At 40.1% G+C, this 20,157-nt stretch overlaps 1 protein-coding gene across 4 annotated transcripts in view; it reads left to right on the top strand.

Annotated features, from left to right (window-relative positions):
• Window positions 1-20,029, top strand: part of Nha1 (Na[+]/H[+] hydrogen antiporter 1) — a 116,844-nt gene extending 96,815 nt beyond the window's left edge. For all 4 annotated transcript variants that reach the window (XM_076424508.1, XM_076424507.1, XM_076424509.1 and 1 more), the window contains exons 5-6: window positions 5,008-5,172; window positions 18,358-20,029. In XM_076424508.1, coding sequence (XP_076280623.1) covers window positions 5,008-5,172; window positions 18,358-18,885 — 693 coding nt within the window. In that variant the 3' untranslated portion in view covers window positions 18,886-20,029. The remainder of the gene's footprint in view (window positions 1-5,007; window positions 5,173-18,357) is intronic.
• The last annotated feature ends 128 nt before the right edge of the window (window positions 20,030-20,157 follow it).

The following is a 20,157-nucleotide window of genomic DNA, read 5'->3' as shown; positions in this document are numbered from 1 at the left end:
GTGGCATGCCGGCTTCGGCTTCTCGAGAGGAAGATATGTAGACGGAAGAAGAAGAGACGCGTGCTTGGAATCGATACACCCGCCGGAATGTCTGTTCAATCGAGAATAAATTCGGAGCAACTCTGTGCAGACTCTCCTCCCGCTTCCTTCGCCGAGGCCAGCCGTGCCCCAAAAATATACTCGTCATTTCGCCAGAACCAAAATTACCAAAATTCATTCCAGCTTGAAATCACATTCACCGCGAGGAGAAATTAAACATCTCACTGTCCCGAAGAAAATGTGATTTTTAACCATTTTTTTTATGGCGACATTATTGGCATATTTTTTCAACGAGTATCTCAGTTAAAAGTAGATATGTGCTTTGTATAGCTTATAGTAATTTTTCGAAGTTATTCGAATTTATGCTAGCTTAAAATCATTCACCATAAAAAAAAACATCAAGGAGTCTTTTTTTGTCACATTTATGTCACACAATTTTGAGCAATTATCGAAAATTGACAAAATTCAATTTTACATACAAGAAATGTTAAAGTATCTAGCAAGAACCTTGAAAGGTGGATAACAGAGCGTTAGAAAAGGAAATATTTCTTTAGGCAGACATCCTTTTGTGTGTTAAGGTATACGTGTTACATGACGAGTTGGCCCGTTCCGGCTGCATGCAAACGCACTCCGATTGTTTTCGATGAAAATGCGCTCGGTGAGCGCAGCATCGTCGAAGGAATTCGATTTCGCCCGGCCGAGTGATTGCAAACGAAATTTTACTCTATTTTGCGAAGACGTTTATTACATTTGTTCGAGATACTCGTCTTGCAAACGATTTCTCTTTCGTGCTCTCCTCTGTACCATCGGTTTCCCGTCTGCAGGATATCGAAGGCTTTCGATAGATTTCGGCGAGGAGAAATAAAGCTCGCTTTCTGTCTTTTCTTGGGGATTTCAAAAGGGAAAAGTGCAGGCTGGAAACGAAATATCGTTTCGACGGCGATTGGAATGTGTTTCCTTCGGTGCCATGCGACCGACATACTCTCTTATCCGGTCGTTCGATATCTATAAACTTTCGAAATGAAATTCCGAAAATTATCAAAGAGACCGCTAGTCTAATTCTCGTTTTTAAGCAAATCATTAATTACACATCCTTCAAATATATTCGCAAAGTTTCAATGTGGAATGCAAAATATTGCCACACTTACAAACAATTTTACTCTGATTTTACAGTCAAGTAAGGCTATTTTCTACTACCAAATATGGTATAGTCCTCTAGTATGGCACTACCTTATATCTTGTAAAGGAGAAGTTGCACTCTAGTGAGGAAATCCTCAAACGATAGTTTTCCAAGTTTACTCAACAGTGTGCATTGTGTTCGCACCATTCTATAGAGTTTAGTATCGATCCTCCGCTAGCTGTCTGCACGTGTTGAATATTTTTGCGGTTAGATTTTCGAAAGTATCCTTTTTCGAGGAAGGTAGGTGATTTTCAAATGTTGCAACATATCTGTAGTATCAGTTTATTTATATTAATCTTTGCCAACTGTTGGTTTGGGCTGAAATTCATTTTATCTTTGTCAGTGGCTAGAAAACCGAGAAAATTATCTTCACAAAATTACAAGAATAGAAAATGAAACGAAATTGATATACAACGTACAAGTGGGTGGAGCATGAAAATTGGGGATGACAGAAACGTGAGCCAAGATAATATACAAGGTAAAAAACGAAAAACTATTTCGAAGGAAGTTACGATGTGCTGTCGACGATCTTCCGGTTGGGATAGTAATATCGAATGCGAAGAAATCGAATAATGAAGCATCACCGAATGGCAGCGAAAAGTTCCGGGGAATGTTTTATCCCCATGAAACGCTGATGGCACGGCGAAAACAAAAAAGGATCGTATGCATACTAGCTCTCGGGTGTGCGAGAAAAACTAAAGTGATAGATATTGGAATCGAATCCCCCTGTTTTTCTCGTGAGAGATCGATTGCGAATGGTGCAGGAGAGGAGAGCGAACGAAAGTAACTCTCGCGTCGCGAAATTCGCCCACGCGGTGAAACAATTCCGATCAAACAAAATATTTGCTTATACCATTGTGTTTTCTCTCTTAAAAGGTATCACATTTTCTCATTCAGAGTTTACTTTCATTTACCGGGCGACGGGATATGGTTCGTTAAAATACACTAATACAATGTTATGTGTGCCTTGTAATTAAATTCTGGCACGTATTTTGATCTCAAATATAATCGCAAGCGAAAAATAGCACTTCCAGATTCGATTCGAGATTTTCTCATCTCTTGTGTGTAATAATAATAATAGAATTTTCTCGTCATTAATCCCTGGTAATTGCTTCCATCCGAGATTTTCTATCCGAACCTCCAATAGAAAATTACTGTTCATCAAGGTACACTACCATATATAATTATCTCGTAATAAATTTCAGCCATATAGGTTAGTGAGTGAGTATTTTGTGTGTTGCTCCCCTCAATTAAAATTGCTGATCTCACATCAGCATCGTACAATTCTTGAAATGATGCAGATAAATTAAAGGAGAACAATGAGTAAATTAATTTACTTTCTTGAATTTATTTGCAGCTTTGTTATCTCGACGAAGCAGTGCAAACAAGTCACTTTTAATGGGGAACAAGCAATCATAACATTTCTCGAGAAGAAACACGGATCCTGATACTTTCGTGCAACTGTTTCTGAGGAACGTGCAAGGATTAATTAATTAATTTCTGGGCGTATTTCGATCCCGAGTAATTTCTCAAGTAAAATACAGGCCCTCGAGTTACACGGTTAATTGGTTCCGAGAATAACTTGGAATTCATCGGTGTTAACTGTGCAAACTTTTAATTCTTCTTGGAATTGTTAAAAAGGAAACTTTGAAGCCCGCAGCGATTGAAGTACTGTTATTCGAGGGTCGGCGGAAATTTTGAACGGTGAAATGTGAATTTTCGTGTAATTCAAGGGTGCAGAATTGTCGCCATTGAGAAAGTCTCTCTTGGGGCGTGTTTACTTATTCACGCGTGCACACATGTACGCGATGCTCGCCACGGGGACGCAATATTCAGCGACTTATGGCAATATCAGCACGCATGCAGGAGAAGCCGCAGGATCACGTGTGTAGCCACGTCGACTGATCGCCGGGTACACGTGCGGGTTACGTACTCGTCTTCTTGATTTGTGTGTCTACGAAAATTTCATAACGTCCGGCGGCACAACAGATGAAACTCTGCGAAGACTGCGGTCGGTGCATCCTGCATCCCCTTCCCCGGCGAAATGCAATCGTGTTTATTGCGACATATACTCTTATTTGAATTCACGACCACTTATTGCACAAGATGGTACACCTAAAGATTTACGATTTTCTGTCGTCTTTTTTGAACACATTTTGAATCGTTCGAACTTCTACATTTTTTAAGAATAAAGAACAACCTCTTTCCGATCTCCGGAGAAATTTACAGGGATTTTAAAGTAGAGACGTCGCCGTTTAAAACAAGGTCAGGTAAATTACGATTTCTCCCCCCGCGGAGCTAAAGTTCGAAGATCGTTAATCTTTCGGTGAAAAAGTGATCCGTTAATTTCGTGGAGTAGGAAGAAGCACCGAGGTAAAAGTCTAGTAGAACTGCAGACGCTGTAAAATCGGTGGATATAGGAATTTCAATATTGATGAGGAAAGTACAGGAGGAAACGTCGTCGTATCAGAAAATCCCACACGTCTCTTTATTCATATTTCACCGTAGGATGGAACAACGGTTCCTCGTTCGTTCTATGTACATACGTGCCTCAAAGTTTCCCTCTGTTCATCATCGATTTGAAACGACCGGAACGTGCAGTTACTCGCGAGTGTGTTTACCGTGCGAAGTACACTTCAGATAAAGTTTGCTTCCTTTTTCGATGGTTACTTGAATCTACACGCGAGTATCTAACAATAAGTTGTGTTGGCCGGGTCGAAGGTGTCTGATCTCGATTCTAGGCGGTTTCAGTGGGTGTCAGTTTGTTCATTGGGACCCATTCAGTCTCTATGTACTCGAATCTGGCCTAAGTTGGTCTGAACTGGTTCTAGACAGAAGCGGATAGAGTTACCCCCTCTCCGCCATTGCCGGATAGGTCACGTGACATTAGGACACGGCCTTGCTTAGTCTAAATTCCATCAACTTCAAAATCATAACAAATCCCTTCATTCTCGAAATTAAAAAGAAGTATGTGAAATTCTGTCAGGACAACTCGCATTCCATAAAATTTTTCTGGATCCCGTCACACATAGGAGTGTATGGAAATGAAGATGCGGACTCCCTTGCAAAAGCTGCCACATCTTCTAACTCAGCGGACATTTCCTAACTAAGTTCCTTTCACCGATTTTACTTGCCACCTCAGACTAAAAGGCATTCTCAACACTCGATCCTCAATTACTGAGCAAGGCACCATCACAAGGGTATACATTATTTCCAAAAATTCTACAACCCAAATCAAACTCCCTGGTTTGCTCTAAATTTTGATGACTCTATTAAAAGGGGTTTTATATCTACAGTAAACCGTATCAGAGCCAATCATTACATCTCGCTGCCTCTCTGTATCGAGTAAATATTGTTAGTGATCCTAGTTGTAAGTGTAATTACAGCTCCGAGGACTTAGATCATGTTCTATGGCAGTGTATACCCTGTATATTCATGGTAATGAAAACCTTTAATTATAAATATCTTAAAAACTATTACATATTATACACGTTAACAGAAGAACGAGATCTATAACTGTACAAAGTCTCAACCAAATCTGAGACTCATCGACCTTGCACTCTCCTCGTTAGAAGAAGAAGGTATAAATAATATGATAAGCTGTAGAAGAAGTGTTTTACTTAATTCTATAGTGCGAACACACACGTGTCGAGATACAGTAATTAACGGGTCTTATCTGGTGGCACTTAGGGGTATCGTTAGTCAATCCGAAATTCAATAAGGTTAAACCGCGGTGAAGCGAGCCTTTCCCCGAAGACCGATCTAATCGATCTTTCAATCTGTTACAGCCCTTCATGGTGCCCATGAGAGTGCTGATGTTATTAGGCGGCGGATTGCTGGCAGTGTTTGGGAGCGAGGCGATCGAGCTCGGCGGCGCTGGACCCTTGGCAGTGGTTGTGGCCGCCTTTGTTAGCTGTTACTTCTGGCAGAAACAGGGCTGGGAGGTCGACGACGTGAGTACATTTCCGCTTTTCACAATGATTCATTTAACTAAATAACTCTTTAACCCTGGGTCCGTGCGGAATTATTTAAATTCGCGCGCACGGAGAAAGTTGACCGAGAGAGCACGTATTTCCTGGCTGAGTGTATTTCACAAGGGTGGCTCAACATGAAATAATCCTCTCAAAATTCCGTAGAACGAAGTTACGAAATGGTTATGAGGATTTTTCAAAATATTATAAATCTTTCTCTGTAGAAACATAAATTACGCTGTACGGTTTAAATTATTTTAACTGCGGTAACTGTATTCAATTATTTCGACGCGGAATTTTACTCTTTGAAAATGTGATTAAAGTGCTCGATGACGAAGAGAAAATATTTAAATTAAATTTCTCATTCAGCACGTAAGTATCTGTTAAGATCGGCTCTTCGGTTATCGAAAAGCAAAGTTAGCGCTGCACAATGTAACAGCTTTATGTTCCCGGACGGGTAGGCTCTTATTGTGTATTGTCTTGTAACTCGAGTTTCGACTTGGCGGCGTTGTTAAGAGAACTATAATTAGCATCGGGAACGGAAACCAAAGCTTTTCTCGCCGCGTGTTTCACTTACATTCTAGCAAGTTTAGCCTTCTGGCGACGATGCATTCTCGTAAGCGCGTTGAGAAGCGAAACGTCTAATTCAAGCCCGGTGTTACATGCCGCCTAAGTCAGCGTTTTGCAGGCTGCAGCTTGTGGCAGAACTTCAGTCCCGAGGGAAACGCACTGTGCACCCAGGGGAGACTATTTTCCTGCTCTTAGCGTTTCAGTCAACAGCTCGAAGACACTCTGTTTTCGACGTTAATGAACTAAACGGTGGAAACAGCAACTTCCATGATTGTTTTATGCTCGATGGTTCCACTTAAAATCGATTCATGAAATTAGTTGCAGTTAATAGGGTCGGAACGTAATAATATCGCGATGTACCTGGAATTGTCGAAGTGGCTTCGATGGGCATGGTAATCTACCCTTTAGCGGGATAATGTTCATTCCCCTTGCTAATTAACAGCATTTTATTCGGACCAACTGTTGCCACGATCGCGTTACTCCCAATTCGAATTTCAATGACTCGATTAATTGCTCCACGGCTCACTTTGCGGATCTACGGAGCTTTGTATGGAGCAACACTTGTGATTTACAAAATAGATTTCTAATAAATGAGACTGTCAAGCTTTATGCGATTTTCATAGTTCATTTTCTAAAAATTGAAGTCAGAGAAACATCCCTGTTGTTAATTGGAAGATTTATTATAGGAGGACTAAACTAAAGATGATATATAATAAATGCACAGAGATCGCAGTCTACGTTTGAGGATATAATACACTCCTCAAAAGAATTAAGGGAACACCTCTGTGAACCCGAAAAATTGCTACTAGTTTACATGATCATAACTCCGGCCAAAATTGCTGTATCGATATCGTTAAACAATGGTTTGAAAGCGTGAAACCTCTAGTTTCGGATTCTCTGTTTCAAATTGTTGCTATGTCGGCTTTTTACAAAGTTATAGCGAGATAAAGACAACACGGACGGTGTTCGGTCTCGAGCAGACCGAACGTGAGATTTATTTAAACATGCGACGGTCCCAGAGTTTGGGTGTCATCGGACAACGCTTCGGGACCGTCTCGATAGCGAACCACGACCATTGACAGGGCAATCTTTGTATAAGCCATAAGCAACACTTTAGTTTCCGTATCGTTTTCCCATATCATTCGCACCTAATAATTTCCATAGCCCAAACATAGTTTTACCAAAGCGCTCCTACTCCTACGACCAATATGCACCACCCACTCATCAATAGAAATCACTTTTTCATCCCCATCCATTTTAAGACAACCAATAAGGAAAGACGCCGAGTCGACCTTATATACGACGAGACACCGAAAAGCAGATCACGAAAATCACTCGAATCGATAACTACTTTTACTTCTATTTCGAACCTCATCATTTTGTTGTACATTATTAAGTTTGAAAATATACATATATATAGTGTTAGCTTCCAAGTTGTCAACTCATTTCAATTAGTCGGTGTTATCCTTATAACAACGTCAAAGCCCCGAGTATCGTCGCGAGCAAGCGGAACGGGATTTACGACCCCGCGAAGTTCGGTACATATACGGACTTGCGATATTTCGGACCAGTGTTGCCATAATGAGCTCCAAACGGAGCTCCCGTACTCTCCTGCATACCCCTTCCACTATTCCATTCCAGCACCGTGCGCAGGCGCACACTCCACGTTTCCCATCGCGCACGTGCAACGTGTCTCTCATTCGTCCCACTCATTCCCCGTCATCAAAGAAGGGGTACATCATTTCACTGTGACTCCCCGCATATGGCATCACTGTTTCGGACGCTTCAGACGGTAGTGTATTTAGAGATGTCAGACAGCTGTACGCGGCGCGGTAATTTCTGTGTATCACTAACTTCAAACACAGCTGCCATAGGTAGAAAATTGTCGCAGCGAGTTCATGGGGTGCTCAATCGAATCGGCAGAATCTCTGCTTCAATTTGGCTTTCGGATCATGGTATTGCGATCATTTCTTGCCGAGATATAGCGAGTTAAAAGGAAAGATGGAAATTGTGGATATTTTAAGCACATTTTCAGAAACACCTGGTATATCGAAATGTTAACGAAATTGAAAAAACAAAAGAAGTGCCTTGAAGAGAAAGAAACGCTCTTTCTATTGCTTTTTTGCACAAGATTCTACGATAATTTTTTCGCTTTCTGGAGCCAGTTAAAGTTAAAAAGCCAATATTTACTTCACTGTTGAATAACTCGAATAAAAAAAATCGCACAATAATCAACAACCACACATTTTACACAGGAAAGACAGCCCTTCCAAATGATATTAACGCGATTTATCAAAAAAAATTTGTTTCTCCCCGTGTGATGTTACAAAGTTGCACAAAATTTTTGTTAGCCGTCAATGTTGTCTTTATCTCGCTGTAACTTTGTAAAAAACCGACATAGCAACAATTTGAAACAGAGAATCCGAAACTAGAGGTTCCACACTTTCAAACCATTGTTTAACGATATCGATACAGCAATTTTGGCCGGAGTTATGATTATGTAAACTAGTAGCAATTTTTCGGGTTCGCAGAGGTGATCCCTTAATTCTTTTGAGAAGTGTATAATGAATGGGAAAATACATTTTTATGTAATATCAGTTTCTTGCAATCGACTCTGAAAACTGTTATTTCGCACGAAGGTCCGCAATTTATTTGTTAGCGACTAGGTGATGTTCACAATAGAATAAAGGTACGTTTGATTCCATGCTTGTGTACACCTGTCCATAAAAATCGACGTCCATGGGAACGTCCAGAATTGTATTATTCTGCGCGTTCGAATCGTACACGCGTTCGTGGCCGTTTTACGTTTTAGCGGCCATCCCGCCGCCGAGAAGTAATTTACCTTAAACGAACGTCGCTTACCTTTTTATAGGTTGTAAACCGATTTATCGGGCCGCTCTATACACCGGTATATTTGTTTATGAAATTCTGGCGGAACGCGCACGCCACCGGTTGTTACGTCCGCGCAGCATTTATCGTCGCAACTCACTCCCGTTTTATTGTAGCCAGGCCAGTTTTACGGGGTACTAGTAGAAATTGAAACCCATCAGAATTTCCACCGTTTTCCTTGCCGAAACGAGTCGCGGCCGCGGACTTTCCGCGTGTCCTCTGGTTTGTACAGGCTCCGCCAAATTAAGTGCAACCAGAGCTCTTTTCGCAGACCCTACTGAAAACGTCAACAACGTTTTTTGTTAATTAAATCGCCCAAGAAAGGCAGTCGTTTTAGTATCGAATAAATGAAGCAATTGCTAAAAACAAAAACACAGGCCCCATAAATTGTTTTAAATGGGAGCAGGAATATATTTTTTAATTAAACTTAGTTAATTACGTTCATGTAAACACAAACTATACGCGTTCGCGTGTTTAGAAATTTCAAATCCACATCTTCAGTCGGTTTTATGGAAACAACTTGCAACACTTTATTTGACACGCTCTGTAGAATAAAAGCCGTTCAGTTTTTCTCGTTTTTCCGATTTCTATGTTTCAACGGCGCGTATCCGGAACGCGAATTCCATTGCCTTTATAAAATAGCGAAATTTTACTTTTGAAATATTTTAATTCCCTGGATTCTACAGAATTCAATATTCAGTGAACTGAAGATCGCGTTTGTATAAACCACAGACTCAGTACATTTTATTTGTCGTAGAAATAACATAGAGGAACTAACTTTATTTTGTGCGAAATTTAAACAATTAATTTTTAAGTAATTTACTACAATAAAAATAAACATTTTTCTCACTTTTTCATTTCTTTAAAATAATGTTTAATCGTTATAATACATCACATGAACGCAACAGCAAAACCTCTGAAATACGGAGGAGGGATAAATAATTAAATCTGTAGATCATTTTATGGCCTCCACTATATCTTCTGGGTTCTATAGATTTTTCCTGGGTCCAGGAGCGGAGAAGCTGAGAACACAGAGGCTCTAATTAAATCCCCAGCGTGGTTACATTAATCAGTAGTTAACCGGTAGGTGGAGCATCGGGAAAAAGAACGAAAATTCTATGTTTCCCGGAAGAGTGCAAGTTTTTTAATCAAGTTCCTATCAGAAGTTATTCGAGGCGCTGCTCAGCGTAATTTCGGTGGTACACGTGTCTACATGGTTATTAAACGTTTCCACGCTTTGATTATCGGGCCACTTTGCAGCGAAGATTTTGATTTTAGAAAGCTATTAGTTTCGTTCCCTTTTTCTTCATAATAACCATTGCCGGTTGTGATACTGAATTCTTCATACTCTATTTCCTTTCCTCGAAGCAGTAAATTCGATGTATACAGTAAATATACGATCTAAGAAAAACGATATCCCTCCGCAGCATAGAATTTCTTAAGAGAAATTCACAATGTTCTATAAAAGCCCTGCAAATAGGTAAATAGCTTCTCACGCACAAAAAGAAGTATTTGATGTTGGGTCACGTGACCCTAATTTTCTAAAACGGTTTAACCAACCCAACAGAGACAGTGTGTCCTTAATCCCGCTGCTGCGCTGGCAGCGTGTTTCGACAACGCATAAAGACACAAACGTCCGTCGGACGATCTGCAAACGGTTCCTGCTCGGATTCTAAAAACCACAAGCCAATTACCGGCATCAGTAAATGTTTATTAATGTCACTGACACAGTCGGTTTTCTCGATTTAACGCTCGCACGCAGTATCAACAGCGATGTTTAACCACCGTATAAAGGATCACGTAGCTGATGATACGGGGGATCGTCCGGAATTAAATTAAATAAATCAACACACGGCAGGATACGTTACGTAATCTAGATTGAAAGTAAACAGGGAACGGCAGCGAATTCGACAAGCATGACCCATTTAAATACCTCGGAGCCTCCCGTATCCGAATCCGCGGGAAAACAAAACTGTTTAGACAGCGTTCTCGGTGCTCGGCTATGGATTAGGCCAAAATTTCCAGGACAAAACATGTTTTGGATGTAGCATGTTCTTTCTTATGATTCTGTACACACTCGAGTAAAATATTGTTTAACTAGGGGGCTCCGCCCCCTGCTCGCTTCGCTCGCCAACCCTCGCTTCGCCTCGCGGTTTCGCCGCTCTCTCTCTCCTGCTCTCTCTCTTTGAAAAATACACACCGTCACGGCGCTCAATTTTCAGTTCCCCTTCGGACGGCAACCCGCTTCTCAATTTTCGGTTCCCCTGCAGAAGGCAACCCGCTCGGCGTTTTAGGGCCTCAGAAACCACAAAACTATTTTATATAATAGAAAGATATTAACAACGAATAATATCAGCGACGTGTTTATTGTCATCTCAGGAAAGTGTCTACGTTGAATTTATATGGAAATCCGTCAATTCAGCTTCTCCAGTGATAAGTTAACTTGAGTGACATCGTTTGCTCACCTGGTTTAGACTTCAATTTTTGATGCAATATATTGGAGAACATTAATTTTGATTAGGTCTTGGTTTTGACTTGACAAATTTTATTCTTGACAGTTTTTAAGTCATTAATAGACTGCGGATCTTATGCATTTATGACAAAAATGGGCACGTGCAATTTAAAGCAGCGAACATATTAAAAAGATTTAAGAACATCACTGTCCAACACCAAAAATGTTTCCAATATACTGTTGGGTGGATCTTATAGTTTTTCGCGCTGATTCCGAATCTGCCCTTAATTTTTCTCCACGCACAGTTTTTGAGAAACATGACTTTGAAAAAAAATTTGAACAAATATTGCGATGTTATAATAAAAGATATTGAATTGTTCTTTACAGCAGAAGATTCTGCAGACTTTCCCGAATCCAGTGATAACCAATACTAATACATTATGGTTAAACATGTTTAAACAATCATTCAAGACGAAGAAACACCACTTTTGTACCAATTTTTGAGGATATTTTTCAATTTATCTCAAAAAATAAGAGTCCAGTGGTTTGAGAAACCACTATTTCAAGTTTGCATGGTCGATGTTTTTTTCGAACCAGGAAGCAAAATATCTTCACCCGACATGAGTTGCCGCCAGTGGCGCTTACCACTAGAACGGGCGTTCCACGCGATACAGCGCGGCAGTGTTTAAACAATCATAATGTATTAGTATTGGGTATCACTGGATTCGGGAAAGTCTCCAGAATCTTTTGCTGTAAAGAATAATTCAATATCTTTTATAATAACATCACAATATTTGTTCAAATTTGAAAAATACACTTTTTTTCAAAGTCATGTTTCTCAAAAACTGTGCGTGTAGGAGAAAAATTAAGGGCAGATTCGGAATCAGTGCAAAAAACTCTGTAAGATCTACCCAACAGTATATTGGAAACATAAAAGAAGTTGAAATTTGTTGGAAAGTGTATTTATTGCGGGTCAAGGGACGTCGCGTCGCCGTTAAAATTGTGTAGAAGCTTTCGACCCAGCTGGAGACGTGAGAAAAATTGAAAGTATCGAGTGTATCTGGTTGCCAAAAATGGCGAAAAATCGGCCGAGCTTGTCGCTCGACAGAGGAAACGTTTGAGGAAGGATGTTAGCCGTTTCAGTTACCGTTCCGCTACAAGTTGGGTCCGTACACGACAGCCCCCGCGACCCCCGTCCATCCCTTCGTCGAAACTCGAGCGAGCAACTAGCAACGAAGTTTACTGGCATTTACGTGGCTACTAAAAGCGAGGAGAGAGAGCACGAAGGTGGAGGAAACCGGAGAGGTCACCGGTCGCTGATGCATCCATTCTAGACACACGAATAGACGGCTGCATTCAAATGCGACCCCTTTATGCGACCTAAGATCCGCTCCTCGAGATTGACGAATTCCCCGCGAGAACGCGCCCAGCTCCTGTTGCGTCACGGTTTAACTGTTCGCGGCGATGGAAATTAGGAGCGCAACTTAACACTGCTCCCTACCGGTCTTCGTCAATATTTTATCAAGTGCACTTCTCTTTGCGCGGTGCTGAAAGAATTTGACTGTTTACCATTTTAAGGGAAAAATGTATTTATATAGAAATCGTGGAGAACTTTAAATTTTTATGTGTTTACTTGGACGCACGGTGTGACGAATGGCCTTTTTAGCTGGACAAAATTCTAAATCGCCTATTTTTCTATATTTATCAATTAATATGTTTATAGTTGTATAAAATATGAATAATTATTAACTTTTTACAACAGTTAGTTGGTTTTTGTTAATTAAACAATATATTTTAAGTGATCTATAATTAAATATAAAATACAACAAAGTTAGTAATGGATCTATGTAACACAGAATGATTTAACAAATAGTAGATATTATCGAAGAAAACGTCATTTTTAATTATGGACAAAAAGAATGTAAATATAATTTACTAATTTACTTTTTGGAGATTCAGACATATTCTAACGGAAAAGAATTATTCTTCGGTTTAGTATAAGGTTTCAATTTATAAATAACAACTCTGCTTCATATTATTGTTTATTATTTTATAATAAAAATATAATAACATAAAAATATAAATAAAACAAAAGAAATAACAGAGATCAAAATCAAAGTATTAAATAGGAACATTCGGTTGCATGTATGAGCATTTTCCAATTAAATATAAGAATTTGTTTATGACTTATTACTAATATACAATGTCTGTGACTACGGCGTAACTTTATTGTAAAAATTAGTATAGTTTTGCAACGTCTTGCAAGCCAATTTTTGGTATTAAAATAAACTAGAGAATCTCTACTTTATTATATGTAAAAATCATCGCGTGGGCGACGTGGGGCATATACTAATCCATCTTTGTAACATCTTTGACACTTAATTTACAAAAATACAGAAAAGTTATCGATAATTTATTGAAATTGCTGAAATGAAAATACATGTTTTGAGATGCTATATCCATCATATATAGGATATTTGAATATATTTTAACATATTTCCAGCGCGTATGGAAATGTGCCCATTCATTTATAGGTTAGGCGTCCGTCTTTTAGGAGAAGTTTACACGCTCTGTAAACATACACAAAAGGATTTTAAGTTTTAACATTCAAGGGTTTTAATACATGGTTATTTTAGATTATATTGGCACAGTTAGTTTTTGTTTAATTGAAAGTTAATTTTGTCCAGCTAAAAAGGCCATTCGTCACACTATGCGACGCCTGGATTCGGCATAAAGTTAACGGGTAGCGAAAATAGGGGTGAAAGTCGCGGAAGAAATCCGGACACGTCGCGTCGTGGCAGTAATTAACAGGGTGGAAGAGTGGTGCGGAGGGAGGCTCTTTTCTGTCGGTGGATAGGTAAATAAACGATTTTACACGATAATGCTGGCGCATATAAGCGGAATGGGCGACAAGGACGGGGCGACGGGATCGACGGAGAAAGGGAGCGGCTTGTAATTAAGTAGTGGAGGTTATATAATGAAGTTCGCCTTCCTCGAACGACGATCGATTTCATTAATTATACGAAATACCGAGGGTTGCTCTGGTTACAGGTCGCGCTTGCTGAAAGCTCTCGCAGAAGTGCTCCTGCTAAGACGGAGCCGAGGGGGTGAAAAAAGAAAATGGGGGTGGAATGAGGGGTACGAGGGAGGTACGAACGGGGTAGAAGGAGGGCCAACCTGGCTGGAAATATTTGAGGTGGCTGCGGGGGCGTAAAGGCGCGGAAAAGGAACAGGGAGAAAGGAACTCGCGATTCGACCAAATGAAAAGAACTGGCAACCCCTAATTAACTCATTCGATCGGGCCGCGTTAATTAATGCCCACCGGCCGTACAACCTATGCAATTCAATTACGCGAAATCAACTGTAGAATTGCGAGCCAGAGTTTCTAGCGGGGACACGCGGTGTTTTTCAGGGCCCCCGATGATGACAATTTAGATTCGCTATTGTCGGTTTAGACTTCTCTATTGCTTTTTCTGCTTTGGTTTGTTTTTTACGGAAAAATCTGAAGCTTCCGGGAAGTGCACACTCTCCGTGCGGTGGTGCGCGGTAAAAAGCTTTCGATCAACCAAATCAACCCGTCCGGCATTGTAAATATTCGCATGTTCGATGTGGGAAATGTTTTCATTATCGATAAAAGCAAATCCAATAGCAAAAGTTTCGTTTGTTTTGCGTATTTAAACATCGGTAGATGATACACACACTGGATTTGAATCCAGTTTGAAGGAAATTAATAATGCATATATTTAATAGATTCTGGTTGGCAAAATTATTCATATATTTATTTTTTTGATTAAAGAAGAAAATACAGTCACCTTTGTATATTGATTTAAAAATTCACAAATTCATCACAGGTCGGAGACAAATGATGATTAAAGAGTTTTACATTATTTTTCAGAAGAAAAATTCTCAACGTTTAAGCTCCAGCTAATATTTTCGTGTCACCGTGATAAATTCCCGTTTGACATATCGGAACTGTTCTCGATTTATGCGAGACATGTATAATGTACGGCTAACTGTGGACTCGTTCAACTGAGAATACTATATGAGTACACGCAATTAACCAGTCATTATCGAACAGTACCTACATCGCGTTTAATAACGACATTTGCGCCGCGCTATTGCCTAACCGACTGTAACGAAGCAAGGAACGCGAAATTCCGTGATCGCGGGACGACCTAATTAAATTTTATACCAATTAGACGAAAGCGAGAAAAATTGTTAGAGAAAAATTCCATTAATTGTCGATCGCGGCGTGGCGAACGTGCACGAAACACGGTAGAATAAAAATATTAATTACCTCTATGCTTCCCCTTTAATAAAACAATTCATCGCACGAGATAAATTCCTGTTTGTGGATCCGGTCTTAAGTGGATTTAGAAATTGTTCTTCAAAAATGCAATGATTCAATTAAATTATATTTAATATTATGTCGTTTTTGATATTCATCTCTCTAAAAAAAGTTTCATCTAAAACCTCATTGTTATATTATCAAATAAGTATTGACATAAATTTGAGTGAGGTTTAAGGGTTAAATATATACGTTCGAGGTGTCAATCCAGAAGTAATCAAAGATTCGTGAGAAAAATGCAATCGATCAGTATAAAAGAGAGTTATAACGTTCAATTATGTCGTTTATCGGTGGTATTCGCCGTAGGAGGGTTGTTATACTTGTTTTAATAATTCGTGATGGCGACATAGCGTCGGTGGTGGTGTTAACGATGTTGATTTACTGGGAGAAAGAGTGAGCTCGTTGCGTCAGGGTTATTAAGTATGGCAATATCCACGGTAAAATATTAATGACGTTGACAGTTCTTCGAGGGGGTTGAAGAATAACGGTGTCGCGCCGAGAGGGGTAGTATCGCGTGACACTATGCTCACAAACTAACCCTCCGACAAATCCTACAGGATTTTATAATAACCGGAGGGAACATTGATTTTGCAGTACAGTATTTTATCGATAAATGTCCCAAATGTCTGGCCGACAATTGCCCCAAAACTATCCCCACTCCTGCGGGGTGTACCCTCTTGAGGGGCCAAGAAGCTCGAGAGGCCTCGGTCGCCGAGAAGTATGACATCATACGGGTCGGGTATATCGGTGTGACCACACTAATCCAATGACAAAACTTCTTTATTTTTCATTATTTTTTTATGGAACTTTCACCAACATATTCGTGGCATTTTTCTAATGAAAATGATACCAAATATGATATAGTTCCGATAATATTTACTTGTGTAATGGTCGATGAAAGTTTCCAACACTTTCTTTCCCATACGCTGTCCTTCTTTGCGTCGAAAACTTTCATCGTTCACTACACAAGTAAATATAATTGAAATTGTGTCATATTTGGTATCATTTTCATTAGAAAAATGCCGCGAATATTTTGGTCAAAGTCCCATCGATAAATAATGAAAAATAAAGAAGATATTTGTTATTGCTCCGAGCTCCGCTGTCCTTTTCTACGTTCGGCAAAAGTCAAAGAATAGTATCCCTGGCGGATAATTGTCCCTGGGCAGACCCGTGTTGGGGACAATTATCGATAAAATACTGTAGCGTGAAAAGTGCTCCAGACAAGTGTATATATTCTGTGTCTTTTAAAATTGGAAGAAAGAAATATAAACCATCGCGACGGAAGCAATAGTATTTATGTATCTACATTGATGAACACCGATATTCAATGATCGACTTATTATACCCACGGAAATAACCTGCCGCGTTTTCTCGGTCGTCAAAGAGTTGAAAACCCCTTCAAACGAACTGATTTTACAAAAGACTTTGAAATCGACACCGGTAGGTGAAGTCATAGTAAACGGGGAAACGAGCAACGACACAGATTTTGCGAGACGGTCTGAATTACGAAGGAAACAAGCTACGACAATGGTTGAGAGCTCTGTAGAAGTCTGTAAAGGGATATTGATATAAGCTTTCGACGTTCCATGCGAGCTTTTATTTCGCCGATTTTTCACGATACAAACGCTTAGACCATGTCACCGCTACAACGGCAATGCCATCGCGTAAGAGGATTAACCCCCGATGAACCGTCCGTGTAGTGTTCATGTCTGCAAGCAAGTACAGCATCGTCTATCGAAGGCTTCGAAATTAGACTTTGAGATTTTACACTGCTCTTCGTCGATCGTGTAGAGTGGCTGCGAAAGGTATCCACTGAATTTTTTCTTTCTTCGGATGAGTTCTCGAAACAGAATCGATATTTAAACTGCTATAGCGTCGACGAAGAATCGTACATCTATAAACCTCAATTCATTTTAAAGTCTCTGCTCTCGCGATTCGTTCATGTTCTGTTAACATCTTTTTTGGTAAAGGTATTTGTATTAACAAATCGTCCAATGATAAACCTGATTTACATAATAACCTCGCGATTTCCCCCCCGATATTATAACAATTTGAACATCGACAATCTTCCAAAAATTCAAAAATAAATGTAATTTGTTGTGGAATCACTGTATGAGTACCAACACGTTATCTCGCATTATCGCGGTGAATAATAGGAAGAAAATTGCTGGCTAATTAATGGAAGCTAATTGGTACGCGGACGATCCAACAAAGCCAGCTGCACTTTTAGTAAAACGTGTTCGGACGGGGAAGTTCCGCTGCAACAAAGCTTCGTCGAAATGAAAATCGTCGGAATTAAAATTTCAAATACCAACATAGAATTAATATATTCATTCGGCGAACATTCCTGCCTGCAACGCCCCAAAAATTCAGTTCTCTGTTTCGCAACGAAGTTTAATAATCGCGGAGGAAAACGGGGGAGAACATTTACCCTCGAGAACCAACTGAAACTGAAATCATAGCAATCTTCTTAATTACAAGATGCAGTCGTTACCCGCTACAAAGGATATTTATTTTTTCCCTTGAATTTGCCGAGCAGCTGCCGCGGGAGAATCTGTCCCGAAATGGAGATTCGAGCGACCGTAATTTGTTTCTAATTATGTTTGTATTATCTCGTTGGCTCGCGATTGAAATTGTTATTGCTGTTAGACAAATTACCGAAATTTATCAGGTGCGAATCGTAAGGTGGATGATTGACGTTGGAAACGCACAGAGTGGCCCGAAAATTCGAATTTATTTATAAAAGAGTAAACGTGAATTTTTAAAGAGATTGGAGAGTTATTCGATTTTAAAATGGCCTAATGATTAGTTTATATTAACCCTTTAACATACGAATTAAATCACTTTCACCAATCACCAATTCAAAGCTCGTTACACTCTGGTCTAACAATGAATGATTTCATTTCAGAATCCAGTGGCAACAGCCTTCGAGATCTTCTGGATGATATTCGAGCCGATCCTGTTCGCCGTGACGGGCGCCCAGATAAAAATCGCCGAGCTAGACAGCAGAACAGTGTACCTAGGCATCGCCTGCCTTTTAGCAGGCATAGTAATCCGCATTATAGTAACCATCCTCGTGGGAATCGGTTCGAAACTGAACCTCAAAGAAAAGATCTTCGTGGCGTTCTCTTGGATGGCGAAGGCAACGGTGCAGGCAGCTCTGGGCCCTACCACGTTGGACAAAGTCAATCCGAACGACCCTGAACAGGTGTACTATGCCGAGACAGTGATGACCATGTGTGTGCTGTCGATTTTATTGATGGCTCCGGCCGGGGCCATCATCATTTCCCTATCTGGGCCGAAGCTGCTCACGAAAACCACCACGCCTGTCTCGCCACCAGAGGGCTGGAAGATGCGGCGACCCTCTATCCGCGACATCTCCATCATCAACGAGGACCCAGACCTCGAGGAGACCGCGAACGAGAGGAAGCCTTGAGGCAGATACTCCTCCCGACGAACGTGACCGTTTTCCCTTATTTTGCTCGAGGCTTCTTCTGCCTAACCGTGCGAACCCGCTCGGGGAATCTCCGTCAGGGTCTCCGGTGTTCCATTTTATTCTCTTATCCCAAATATTCACCCCCAAGACGAGAAGGCTTCGTCCTAGAACGGAGCTGGTTCGTTCTCCCCGAGGATCATTGTATTTAATTGCGACTCGCACACACCGGCGGCCTATGTTCCTATTTAGGGTCGGGAATCTTGGTTGAGCCTGCGAGGGACGCTCTTCGACGTTTCAAAGCCGTTGCAAATCCTATAATGTCGAATATAGGAGATCTAATTAATATATGTAGATATAAGGAAATACAATTAAGATATTTTTACAAACTGATATTGCCAATCATATAAATCACGAAAGTGACATTAGTCCTAACAGATTTTTTTGAAAAAAAGGAAAAACAGTTTTATTAAACAAGCAGCAGGCTATAGATACTGTATTTATCGCTCAATTCCACATATTATAATAAATAACGGTAAATTATTTTGCGGTTTAGAGGTGACCAGTACGAATTTGGCAAGGTTGCTCTACATGGTACCAATATTAAAATAAGCTTGTTTCTAGATCTGCCTGAAAAGACCGAAATTTTTGGTGAAAGGATTTATGAATATTCAAGACACAATGAATGTACCGTTAGAGTGAGGTATAACATTTGTATATCGATTTTAGTAGTTATCTACATTGCGTGCCCTAGAGAAAGCGTAGACTTGTATTCGTTCGTGCGTCAGGATATGTGTTAATAGTTTTTTGTAAAATTCTTCTGGAGGACTCCAATTTGAGAAGAGAGAGAGAGAGAGAGATGGACGAATGAGTGCATTATGTGAATATTTGTACATACATACTCCGTGCATGTATAATAGAATGGGAGAGTACGGATACCTAGAGCCAGCGAATTAATTAATCGATCGGTGGAGAGATCAATCGAGATGCATTCGCGCGTAAATTAATCGATTAATTAATTGGCTTAGAAGTACCCTTGATTTCATTTGCCTGGTGGGGAGAGGATGACTGTATAAGTACAGAGTGCTACTGTTGTAGTCTAGATTCTACCGTACGATAAGTATTAAAGACGATGATTAGTTACTGACCCCGCTGTGCATTTAATATATCCCGAATTGTTACTATAAAACCATACAGATAGAATTTAGAAAGAAAAACTGACGAATATCTACACGATGTTTTCAAACGTTTTCTAACAATAAATCGAGAAGATAG

Source organism: Lasioglossum baleicum, chromosome 5, assembly GCF_051020765.1.
Source record: "Lasioglossum baleicum chromosome 5, iyLasBale1, whole genome shotgun sequence".
NCBI lineage: Eukaryota > Metazoa > Arthropoda > Insecta > Hymenoptera > Halictidae > Lasioglossum > Lasioglossum baleicum.
This window is presented reverse-complemented; position numbering and strand designations above follow the sequence as displayed.